The 12,841-nt window shown below is 57.3% G+C and overlaps 1 protein-coding gene and 1 pseudogene across 1 annotated transcript; both read right to left on the minus strand.

The window, feature by feature from the left end:
• Positions 1-1,438: 1,438 nt before the first annotated feature.
• Positions 1,439-4,586, minus strand: LOC132417035 (interferon-inducible GTPase 5-like; annotated as a pseudogene).
• A 2,329-nt stretch (positions 4,587-6,915) lies between these two features.
• Positions 6,916-8,497, minus strand: IRGC (immunity related GTPase cinema). The gene is given in 4 exon segments (XM_059999252.1): positions 6,916-7,222; positions 7,224-7,479; positions 7,481-8,111; positions 8,114-8,497. Coding segments are annotated over 4 exon segments (1,353 nt in total). The 5' UTR covers positions 8,304-8,497; the 3' UTR covers positions 6,916-6,946.
• Between the last annotated feature and the right edge of the window lie 4,344 nt (positions 8,498-12,841).

The raw sequence follows: 12,841 nt of genomic DNA on the forward strand, positions 1-12,841 counted from the left end.
TGTAACCTACGCACATCCTTCCATCTACTGTAAGTCATCTTCTAGACTGGTTAAAAAACCTAATCCATGGGCTTCCCTGGTGGCGCAGTGGTTAAGAATCCACCTGCCGGGCTTCCCTGGTGGCGCAGTGGTTGAGAGTCCGCCTGCCGATGCAGGGGACGCGGGTTCGTGCCCCGGTCCGGGAAGATCCCACATGCCGCGGAGCGGCTGGGCCCGTGAGCCATGGCCACTGAGCCTGCGCGTCTGGAGCCTGTGCTCCACAACGGGAGAGGCCACGACAGTGAGAGGCCCGCGCGTACCGCAAAAACAAACAAACAAACAAAAAAGCCTAATCCACCAGTCAGTGCTGTGTAAATAGTTGTAAATACAACGTAAATGGTATGTAGATAGTTGCCAGCACTTGGAAAAGTCAAGTTTTACTTTTTGGAACTTTGTGGAATTTTTTTTTCAAATATTTTCAATCCAAGGTTGGTTGAATCCACGGATGTGGAACCCTCGGATACAGAGGGCCAACTGTACTTCCCCTTAGTCAAAACAGGTTCTACCCTTGTTCAAATACTCATATGTTATCCTTACACATGATGTTACCCTTACACATGGTGGCTTCCTTCCTCTCTAAACCTCAACTGCTCTTGCTGAGAAATGGTCCCTCCCTTTAATCCAGAACCTACCCTCAATTAAGTACACCATACAGTTCAATGTAGTACCTATCCTCACCTGCTCAGTTAAATATGGTACATCATCCTAGTTTAGTGTTTCCCAAAGTATGTCTCCAGATTGGTCTGTTCACCACACCCTAATCCCAAACTAGTCCTGGCCCTCAAATCATACCACTCCACCCTTCAGTAAAGCAGTTGGTTCCAGTCCAACCAGCTGATCTGGTCAGTCCACCACCCCCCATGCCACTTTGGTCTTCCTGGCTTCCCCCTGCCCTCTGACATACCCTGTATACAGTCCTGGTGTCCAGGTCATGGGAATCCCGGGGTCTTTTGAGAATAAAAGCACAGCTGAAGAGGGTAGAGTAGGGGTCAGTAAAGAAAGCAGTCAGGCCAGAGAAGGTCTGGCCAGAAGTGGGGAGTCTGCAGACCCCAGGTCTGGGAGGTACGAGGCCCAGGGCAGGCTCTGGCCCTGCCACCACTGGTTGAGACCTTAGGCAGGAACCTCCCTTCATGACCCCACAGGCCCTTGAGAGCTGTTCACTGCCCTCTTATGGAAATGCTTCTGCATCCTTTGCCACCGTGCCGATCTGCGGGGACACCTTTCTGGCCACTCTCTCCAGCCTGACAGCTGGCTCTTCTCTGCCTTATCAGAACTTAGCACTCCCGTGTGCTGTTCCCTCCCCTTGCTTCCCAGGGCAGTGCTGGTTGGTGTGTGGGTTCACCAGAGTAGGGAAGGTGGGGGCAATGCCAGCGAGAGTGTGAGACCCAGAGCACAGAAGCACGAGAGCACACAGGCGCAGCCAGGAGAGCTGCTGCTGAGTTCCTTCCCGTCCCCCAGTGCCACCCAGCCTGGGCACAGATGGAGCCTGCGTGCTCCCAGCCCCTCACTGCCACCTCCAGCTGGCCCAGGCTCAGGGCTGGGATCCTTGACTGGATTTATCTGGAAGCTTGTGTTCGGGGTTGTCGAGGGAGGCCTCAACCAGCACGCTCTAGGTGTCCACATCCAGGGAGGTGTGGAGCATCGGTAAACAGTGGCGAAGGAGAGTCCGCAGGCGGCCAGGGAGCCCAGGATGGGCACGTTGAGGGGCTCCTGGCTGAACGCCGAGGCATCCCCGGAGGCCTGGCCCAGCAGTTCCGCCACCAGCGCCTCGGTGGTCTTGGTCTTCGGGCCCTGTAGCGCCTCCAGGATCTTGTGCACGGGCCGGCCCATCTGCTCCGCCAGCCTGACGAGGGAGTCCTCGTCCAAGCTGAAGCTGCGGCAGTAGCCCTCCAGGGAGTGGGTGAGCGTGTGTGTACAGGTCACAGGCCACTGCCGGCACGCCCGGCACGGGACTCGGGTTGGCCCCGCAGGCCACCATGGCCACCAGCCAGATGTGCTGCCGTAGCGAGGCCGCCTTCCGCTCCAGCATGGGCTTGGAGGCGTTCGTTGGGCAGGGCCACCAAGAACGTGTGCCGCTTGTGGCTCTCCAGGCCCCTCACCATCGACTCCTCCAGCAGGCGGAAGGCGTACTCGCCCAGTTCAAACATGGACAGCAGGAAGACTTTGGGGTCCTTGAGGCCCTCCGCTGCAGGAGACAAAAGCACTTTCAGTGGGTCCCCGCGCCAAGCCGACCCAGCTGTCCTGAGAGCTGCCTGGGTGCAGGCTGGGTCTACACAGCATGTGGCTTAAGACCGTCAGCCCTGGAGCTAGGCTGCCTGAGTTCAGATCCCAGCCTCGCTCCCTACGCCCTGTGTGGCATCAGGCTAGTTACCAGACCTCTCTGGGCTTTCCTGTACTTACCTGTAAAACCAAGGGGTGCTTGTAACCTACCTCCTAGGGATGGCATGGTGGTGAACTGAGCTGCTGAAGGTGGTCCGTGGCCGCTGGTGAGCCCTCAAGAAACAGCTGCCGGCCGCGACGCGTTGCCAGCATCCGCCTGGGCACGGGCGGATAGCATTTGCACTGCTCTAACTTGGCCAATACATAAGCCAGTACCTACCCTTTTTTTTCCTTAATGCAAGTGACTGGTCTCCATCACAGGTGACTGAAATGGCAGCTGTAAGCAGCATTTCACCATGGGGGCCATGTGACCCTGGGCGACCCCTCACCCCACTGTGGGCCTCGGTGGGAAGATGAAGGGGAAGGGGGAGGCAAGCCCTCAAGAATCCAGCCCCCCCCAAAATAAATAAAAATTAAAAAAATAAATAAGGAAATAGATAGGAATTTCCTGGCAGTCCTGCGGTTAGGACTCTGCTTTCACTGCCAAGGGCCCGGGTTCAATCCCTGGTTGGGGAATTAAGATCCCGCAAGACGCTCGGCCAAAAAAACCCAGAGCGAATCCAGCCCTCCAGAGCCTGCCCCTCACCCTCCAGCCTCCGCACACAGTCGTTCCGAGGCTGGATGAGCACCCTCTCCTCCGAGAAGGAGCTGAGGTGGCGGCTGCACGAGGCGGCGACGTCCACATCCACCTTGGAGTGGATGCGGTAGAAGCGCTCGCCCCGCCGCCCCGGATCTCAAGGGCCAGCTGGGCATGGTCAGCGGCGAAGCTCTCCAACGTAACGATGAGGAAGAAGTCGTACCGGCCCAGCAGCGCCCGCTGGAGGTATTTGTCAGCCCGGAAGGCGTGTGCGCCTATGCCCAGCAGGTCCCAGATGACGATGTTGGGGTACTTGGGATGCGGGTATGGCGTGGGGTCCACGGTCATTTCCACCACGCCCGTGCAGGCCGAGGTGGGGGTCCTCGCCCCCCCAGCCCCTGGATGGCGTTGACAAAGGTCGACTTGCCTGAGTCCGTTCCCCCGGTAACACCAATGTCCAGCCCGACGTTCTCCAGAGGATGAAGCGTAGATTGTAATGTGGCAGCTACTGCTGGCGGGTCCCCCGCCTCCTTCAGAGCCCTGGTGCCCTGCGAGAGCTCCAGTATCTTGGACTGGCTGAGGCATGATTGGAAGACTTTGCTTGCCATGGGCTACCTGACCCCCAGCTCTCCGTCTTCAGGACTTGATGACCTTGGACAGGACAGGTAAGGGAGTATTTTCACTCTGAGTTGCCCTCCCTTCTCTACTTCCCTCAGCTTGCCTGAAGTATTTGCGGCATCACCAGTAATAGCACTGAGCGTGTTACAAGATGCCAGGCCCGGTGCTAAGTGCTTTATTTAAGTTCGCATTTATTCATCACCACCAGCTTCTCCTCCTGGAGTATCTCATCAAATCCTCAAAACAGCCAGAAAAGATTCCCTCCCTTCCTCTCCACATTTGGCACTGAGACGATAGATCACTTGCCCAAGGCCTCCAGCTGATTCCTGGGGATATCGGGAATGGGGCTGAAATCTTTTGGTCCTGGAATTCAAAGTCTTAAATTTGGGGGGCATTTACCATGCACCAGGCACTGGGATCAACCATAAAGGGCAGTGATTAAGAGCTGGAATCTTCGTCATTGCTGGTAATCATAGATCAGGTTTATTTGATGTTTACTCTGGGCCAGCCACTGTTCTAACCATATACATGATTTCATCAAGTGCCCATTCTACAGAGCAGAAAACTGAGGCTCAGGGAGATAAAGGTCCCTTGCTAAATGTCTTACAGCCTGCACCAGAACCAGGATATGGGCCAGCTCCCTCTGATCCTTTAGCCATACAACCTCCCCCCACAAATCTTTGCACAGCTAAGCCCTCAGTACGTGCCAAGAGTGCTGCATTTCCAGCACTAGCAAAACAGACGGGTCTAGTGCATTTGTGGAAACATTACTCATCCTCGTTGCCTGGCTCCTGAGTACGTGCATGTGCTCGGGAGCCACAGGGCACACCTAAGCAAGCCCCGTCCTGCCTCTAGGCCTCCGAGGCCTCACCGGCGTGATGGACGGGGCAGCCACGTTCACATCCTGGGATTGCGTGACGGCGTCTAATCCCAGCCGTGCCAGGGACTTGTGGGGTGACATGGGGCAAGCCATATCCCCTCTGGAGCCTTCATTTTCCCCTCTGTGAGGGGGGGTGGTGTCAGTTTCCTCACCTGTGGAGTGGAGAGATGACTCCTCCGAGCCCTCCCAGCTCTGCTTTTCTAGGAAGACTCGGGGTCTTACTGCTGGCGAGGTTCAGGAAGAGGCCAGCTTGGGAAGGGCTTGGAACATCGGGCTGGGCTTGATCTTTATCTGTGGGTAGCCATGGAAGGGTTCTGAGCAGGGAAGGGAGGGGTCCGAGGTGGACCTTAGAAAGAGCCCTCCTGGGAATACCCTGACGGTCCAGTGGTTAGGACTCCGCACTTTCACTGCCGAGGGCCTGGGTTCGATCCCTGGTTGGGGAACTAAGATCCTGCAAGCCATGTGGCGTGGCCAATAAATAAATAAATAATAAAAATAATTTGAAAACGAACCCTCCGTGGCCTTACGGTGCATGAGACTGGGGCCTGGGAGACAAGGTGAGGGGCTGGGGCAGGACCTAGGTGTGGAGGGGGAGGCCTCAGCTGGAACAGGGGCTGGGGGTTGAGATGGGAGGTGGGAAAGGGAAAGATGGAGGCAGAAGGGATAGGATGAGGCCACCAGTTGGAAGCAGGAGACAAAAGTCACCCAGGCTGTCTCTCTTAACCTTAGGCCCAGCGTAGTGAGAGCAGGCCTGACCTTTCCATCTCAGCCACTTGGGGTTGGTGAGTCCTGTGCTTAGGATGATGTCTGAGGGTCCACAGGTATAGGGATGAGGGCTGTGTTTTTGAGAATGGATTTGGAAGGGACCTTCTTTCTTGTGCCTCTAAGGGAACCTACCATGGTCCCTCGCACCTCCTTTGGTGCCAAAAGGTCCACATGAACCCCAAGTAGTCCATGCAGAGCCAAGCGGAGGCCTTCTGGGAAGAGGGGAATCTTTTGCAAAGCACAGAGCTCTTCAGCAAAGAAAATTGGCACCGCCATTAACCCTCCAGGTAAAAGTGGACCCTGTTAGTCTGTTTCCCAGAGTCAGGGGTAGTTTGAGGCCCCCAGATGAGGCTAGAACCATCACCAGGTCCTGGAACACCCTCAGGGAGTATTAGTGAGGCCACCTTCACAGCACCAGAGCTGCCTTCTGAATTCCTGGAAACTCGCCCTTCTCTGCACCTAAATCCCACCTTTCCCTGACCCTCATCCAAGCCCACAGATGCTCTTGGGGCAACCCCTGTCCTGTCCAAGCCCCCCAGTCTGGTGGTCCGTTTTTAAACATGCATGACCCTTGACTCGGCATGTGAGTTTTGGCTTGAGCAGATAAGGGTGTCAGGTTCCCTTCTGCATCCAGCCAAAAAGCCAAGCACAGAGCCAGAGGATGTGCCAACCAGTTGGGTTCCCAGGGTCTCCTGGGCCAGGCTAATACCGTCACTCAGTGCGTTACACACCCTCTGTCGTTCAAAGCCTCGCGCAGAAATCCCAACAGGCGCCCTCCCTGTCAGACCCGTGGCCTTTCAGCATCGTCCCCAACATCTGCGCCCAGCCACGCAGCCACGCACACACAGACCCGAACCCCAGTCTCAGCCAACTATTCACCATCTTAGACCACAGCATCCAAATCACAGAGACGTACCAAGATTCCTCCCAACCACAGATACACCAGCAAGCTCACCGCCACACACATCCACACGCGGACCCACTCACCATATTTCTGAAACGAGACTCATTCTAGGTGGCCGGTTGCGCCCCTGCCTCTTCCCTCTTTGCATGCTTACAGAATTGCCCACCTGCCCTCTCACCACCTCTGCTCTCATTCTGTTCCCCCAGGTTCCCCACGGTTCCCCGTGGCCACCTGGCCTCCCCTCTCCCTGCCACCCACCCCCCCACCATCACTCACAGGCAGCAGGGCTGGCCCAGGATGTCCCATCTCCCCCTCCTCTGTTTAACCCAGTTGCTAGGCACCATCGTGCCGATCCCGGGCACGCGTTGGCCGCCCCTCTCCCACCAGAGCAGGCCTTTGGGACTCTGGGGTTCTCAGAAAGGGACATGAGATTGCAGGCCCCAGTGCCCACTCGGCCACCCACCCAAGGTGACAGTGGGCTCCTGTCCTGGATCCAGGCCGGGCTGTCCTGTCGCCCCCAAATCCCTCATGGTCACTTGGGGACCAGGGAGAGAGAGACTATTAAAGAGCCCTGACCCCCACCCCCCGTCCATACCTTGAACCTCTCCCTCCCAAGGTCAGTTCCTATCCCAGGTTCGGGACCTGGACTTGGGCCCACCTGCCACCCTCAGCCCTCCACACCCCGCCCCTCAGCAACTGCAGCTCTCATTTTCAGCTTTTTTTGTCTGGTTGGTTTCGATAAGGCTTGGTTTGTGGGTGAGGCAGGGGGTTGGGGGCCGCACTTTCATTTGTCTTCCGACAAATCTCGCTTCTTCCAGCTGTGGAGAATGTACCTGAGGAGGAGGCCGAGCTTCTGGCAGGTCGAGAGCGGGTCTTCCTCGCCGCTCCCCTCCCCGGATCCCCGCTTTTCCACGCCGTTGTCACCAGCCGCCTGCAGGCTGACCTCAGGCTGGGACCCCTCCTCCTCCAAGGCCTTGATGCGGACCTGCTGGGCATCCTCGGCCATCTCGTTGAGGCAGCCCCGGAGCATGGTGTAGACGGTGCTGAAGCTGATGCCCCCCGGCCACCAGCGTTCCGAGCAGGGGGATGCCCTTCTCAAAGGCCCCGGCCTCCCTCATGGCACCGTCGGACGACTGGGAGTAGAGCCGCAGGACAGTCTCGGGCGAGACCTCGTTGGCCAGCGGGGAGAGGATGTCCGAGCGCAGATCGCCTGCCTGTTTGCCCACCTGCTCGGCCAGCTTGGCTAGCGAGTCGTCGTCCAGGCCGAAGCTGCGGTGGTAGCCGCGGACGAGCAGCGCATTGTCGTAGCGGCCGCCGGCCGGGCCCGGGCAGAGCCTGGATGACGCCCAACACCAGGGCCGTCTTGAGCACCTGCTCCTGGAGCATGTCCGTCTTCTTCCGCAGGGCCTCCAGCGAGACGTCGGGCAGCGACAGCAGGCCGGCCTGGCGACAGGGCGCGGGCAGATCGTGCTCCCAGGCGGACACGAGCAGCGGGAAGTCGTGGCGCGCGGGCGAGAGGTCGGACACGAGGAAGACGCGCAGGTCGTTCACGCCGGCCCCACGCAGCCGCTCGGCGCAGTGCTCGCGGACCTCCTGCAGGGCCGCCGCCTCGCTGAAGCCCGAGGGTCGCTGGGTGCGCGTGCGCACGAAGTAGAACTGTTTGCCCTGGCGCAGGATCTCGGAGGCCAGGCGGGTCTCCACGGCGCCGCAGCGGCGGGGCGAGACCAGCAGGAAGAAATCATAGCGGCCGAAGTCCACCTGCTTCAGGTACTTGTCGGCCGGGCAGCCTGGAGAGCCGGCCCCCGGCAGGTCCCACAGGGTCACGTCTGGCAACTGCGGGTGCGGGTAGGGCGAGGGCTGCATTGTGGTCTCTATGACGCCAGTGAAGGCCGCGCCGGGGTCCTCGGCGCCCAGGCCACGGAGGGCATTAATGAGGGACGACTTGCCTCCCCGGTCTCGCCTGTGACGCCCATCTCCAGCCGGGTGCTCTCGAAAGAGGCCAGCAACTCCCGGAGGCAGGAGGCGGCCTGAGGGATGTCGCCCGACTCGAAGGCGGTGCGCAGGGCCTCCAACTCTTCCTTGGCCATGAGGATGGTGTTCTCCTCCTCCCCGGGCACCGCTGGCAACTTCGCAGTAGCCATGGTGACCGGCGGTTCAGAGGGCGTGGGGGCTGGGGGAGAGTCTCGGACGGACGCGTGATCCTCAGCGTCTGCGGGGGAACGGAGAGAAGGGAGCCATTCACGCCTCCCGGGCCTTGGCGTGGGGCAGGGAGAGAGACACACCGAGGATATAAGGGGAGTCCCTCTGGAGCCCCGCCACCCTCTCCTTCTCAAAAACCCGGGGTACGTTTTGGACACGAGGTAGGGGGCTTTGGAGTTTGGTAGGCCCAGGTTCCCATCCCATCTCTGCCACTAACTTGCTGTGTGACCTGGGGCAAAACGAGGCACCTCTCTGAGCCTGTTTGTTTCACCGCTTAATGGGCGTAATGACTGACCTGCCTACTGAGGGGCTGAAGAGTCTTGGGGATAACCTAGGAACTCGGACCGTTTCATGGGCAGCTTGAGACCCATGCAGTCACACGGGGCTCCACGCTTAAAAGGCCCAGCTCTTTGCTTAATACTCTGATGTCACTGATGAAAATTGTAACTCTTTGAAGCAGGGGCCCTGCATTTGCATTTTGCACTGAGCCCCGAAATTTACTTAGCCAGACCTGCAACGGAAGGGGCTTCAGCCCAGCTCCTGCCGACCAGGCAAAGAGAGCAGCTGCTCTCCTGCTGCTTCTACTGTGATCGGAAGCAGTGTGAAGTGATGGCCACGGGGACCCAGACCCTGGAGCCACACTGCCTGGGATCCAATCCGGGGCCAACCACATACTGACTGAGAGATTTGGGGCAAGTTCCTTAGCTCTGCCTCACGTTCCTCATCTTACACATGAGGATCATAACGATCATAGTAGCAAACCACCTCCTAGGGCTGTTGAAAATGAAATGAGTTCATACATATAAAGCACTTAAAACAGTGCCCGGGGAATTCCCTCGTGGTCCAGTGGTTAGGACTACGAGCGTCCACTGCAGGGGGCCAGGGTTCGATCCCTGGTCGGGGAACTGAGATTCCAAAAGCCTCGAGGTGTGGCCAAAAAATATAATAAAATAAAATAGTGCCCGACCCAGAGCAGGTGGTCTGCGTTATCCGCATCACCGTCATTGTTCTGATCATTATTAATATTCTGAGCTGTGTGACGTCCCTGCCCTCTCTGAGCCTCACCTGCAGCATCTGCACCATGGAAGATAACCTTGCCCACCTCACAGGGCTGCTGTGACCATCGTGAGCCTCATCATCTGTCTTTCTCTAGGCCATCTTTGAAGACATTCTCGGGTGCAGCCGGGCACGGGAGGTGGTGCCCCCCCACACTGGGCGTCTCATTAAACACCCAGCCCTGTTTGGCAGGCCTTGCAAAGCCAAGTCCCCTCCCACCTCGCAGAGCCCGTCATGATGGTCTCTCCTGTGACCCCATCCTCCTCACCCTGGAGTTTCCCTGGCCTCCCTCTTCCCAGTCACACGCTCTTCTTGTCCATCGCCTCTAAAATACACTTCCTCATTGACTAAGACTCTTCAGAGAACCCTGGGAGAGACGCTCAGGTCAGGCACCACTGTCTCCATCGGACGGAGACGGACTGAGGCTCAGACTAGACAAGGGATGTCCCCGCTCAGAGGCACAGCCGGGACTCAAACCCAGGTCCCTCTGAAGAGCTGCTCTCCCTTCAACCACACGTCTTTGCCTCCCCCTTCTCTCCTCGGCTGCCCCTGTCCCCAGCCACACCCAACCTCCTACAGAAGACCGTCCTTATTCCATTGTTCCCTCCAGGTCTGATCCCCCAGCCCAGGTGGGGGCATTTCCCCCAGGCTATACCCAGTCCCTCCTGTGCCCTGTCCCCTTAACCCATCCCAGGGCATGGCCTGGGTAGAGGAGAGGGGGATCCTGGGACAGGTCCCAATGCAAGGGGCGGACAGGCCAGTGGCTCCTGGCGTGGGCTTAGGGTTGAGGGAGCTGGGACTGGGATTGGACAGGGCCCAGCTGGAGAGCCCTGCCCTTGGGGAACTCACCTGCCCTGCAGGCTCTCTCTCCCCTCTCACTCTTCCCGCTGCTGGGGCCTCCCCCCCCCCCCCCCCCCCCGTTAGCACAAGGTCAGGACCCACCCATTATAATAGCAAACCGCAGCTTATTGGTCAGCCAGCCCTGATACAATAATGTGAGGGTGATGTCAGAGGGTGGGGTCCCATGGTAGGCCCGGGACCCCACCCCCCAGCTGCTCACGGGACCGCCACTCCACCACACAAACACAGAGACCAAGAGATGAAAAAATATTCTCAGAAATTCCCAGACAGCAAACACGCAGACTAAGTTTCCTCCCCAGAATCCACGGCAACGCAACCCTGGCCCGAAAGGGGAAGGAAAGACACAGACCCTCAAATACAGTCATTACAGAAAAGCCAAACGCAGGCAAACGTACAGACATAACAGCCACGCAAGCAACACACATTCAGGCACACGCAGACTTGCAGACCGGAAGAGACACAATTACACACGCAGACAACGTATACAGATGGCATCCCCTGAAACCCACCACATCCATTCATTCTGCTCCAGCTCCTAATCCGTGATCCGGGGCCCCGGAAGTACATCAGGCTAGGCTCGGCCCTTGGAGGCTCCAGGTTGGAGGAAAGGGGGATGGCAGCAGCCCAGGGTGACTGTGGGCCAAGACAGCTGCCGGGCACCTGCACAAATGCAGCTAATGCAGGCTGGCACGCTGCCAGGGGCGCTTCTCCCGGCTCCTGAGAGCACCAGCCAGAGAGAGGCTGAGCCCACGCCTGTCTGCCAAGTCTCCTCTTCTCTCTTCATCCATCAAACATTCAGCACCTCTCCAGGCCTCGTCCTGGGCTAGGTGCTGGGAACGCAGCCATGACCAAGACAGCCCCGGCCTCTGTCCCCACAGGACTCGCAGTCTACTGGCAGCGTCAGATCCATCCCCACACAGTGATGGCCCAGACGGGGCCAGACTGGGATGGGGGACCCCAGAGGACTGTGGGAGTACCAAGGGGCCACCTGACCCAGCTCAGGATTCAAGGAGGGCTTCCTGGAGGAACAGGCATCTGAGCTGAGATCTGAAGGATGAGTAGGAGTGAGCCAGATCGCCTGCTAGGGAGTTGCGTCCAGGCTAAGGAACAACCTGTGCAAAGACGCTAAGCTGAGAGGAAGCTCTCATTTGCCCAGTAATTCACTCAGTTATTTGGCCATTCCACAAACATTTGTTTAGACCTGACCAGTCCCTGTGCTGGTCCAGAGATGTGACTCACACTCACCCCTGCTCCTACACACCTCCCGGGCTGGTGGGTGCGCTGAGTCGCTCACACGCTAAGGCTGAGTGTTCGCTTACTGGCATTTATGATGCGCCAGGTGTGTGAAGCCTGTCAGATGGAGTAACTCACTTAACCTGGTCTAGAATTCTGTTCTCCCACCTGAAAAAGAAAGAATATATATATATATGTATAACTGAGCCACTTTGCTGTACAGCAGAAATTAATGCAACATTGTAAATCAACTATACTTCAATTAAAAATATTTTAAAAAACGAACAAAAATGAACAAAAAAACCTTTACTGCTAAAACTGCTAACCATCAAAAACAACAAAAAAAGAAAAGGCAGCTCCATGATGACACCCAGGCAGGGCCAGCTACACCGCAATGGCCGCCTGTCTGTAAAGCACCATTGACTGGGACTCTTCCTGATTTCAGAATTGCTAAAATGCAGGGGGGATGAAAGGGGTGCATCTGAGAATCGATGAAGGTGTTTCCTGAGTGCTCATGCTGCGTCTGCCAGTCCGGGAACACCGCAATGACGCAGACGATATTTCCCGCAGGGAGGAAGTTTATGCAATATACGTTTACTATGGGCCAAGCCCATTGGTCGATGTTCGGGACCCAGCAGTGGCCAAGGCAGCCCCAGCCCTGTCCCCACAGGACTCAGAGTCCCGTGGGGAACACAGACCCACCCCCTGGCCGTGACAACCCACAGCGGGTGAGGTGGGGATGGAATGGCCCACAGGGCTGCGAGAGCCAGGGGATGCTTGACCCAGCAGTGTTGAGGTGCCAGGTCAGCGAAGGGTTTTTGGAGAAAGTTACTCAGCACACGTTTTCTGAACACCTGCTGTGTGCCAGGCCCTGTGCTGGTCAAGGCTGGAGATACAGCCAGGACTAAGACGGTCCCTGGTCCTTCCTTCCTGAAGCTCCCGGTCCTCTGCCGCCTCTTCCTCCTCCCATTCCTCCTTCCCGCTTCTCATCTTCCTTTCCTCTTTGTCCTTTCTCTGTGTGTCTCTGAAAAATCCTAAAGCACCGCCTTAGAAATATCTACACATTATGACCTTCACCTTCCTGCCATTTGCCATCACCCTGGGGAAACCTGAAGCTTGTCCCCAGGGATTCATGCATTCATTCATTCATTCAAATACGTATTGGCTGCCTTCTGGATCTGGACACAGTTCTGGGCACTGACACACTGGTGAACACGACACAGATGGCCTTTGCCCTCATGGACCTTATATTTTTGGAAAGATATAGGTGATAAACAAAAATAAGGTAGTGTCCGATAGTGATAAGAAAAAAGAACAAGATAGCAAGGGT

The sequence above is a fragment of the Delphinus delphis genome, chromosome 20, assembly GCF_949987515.2.
Source record: "Delphinus delphis chromosome 20, mDelDel1.2, whole genome shotgun sequence".
Taxonomy (NCBI): domain Eukaryota; kingdom Metazoa; phylum Chordata; class Mammalia; order Artiodactyla; family Delphinidae; genus Delphinus; species Delphinus delphis.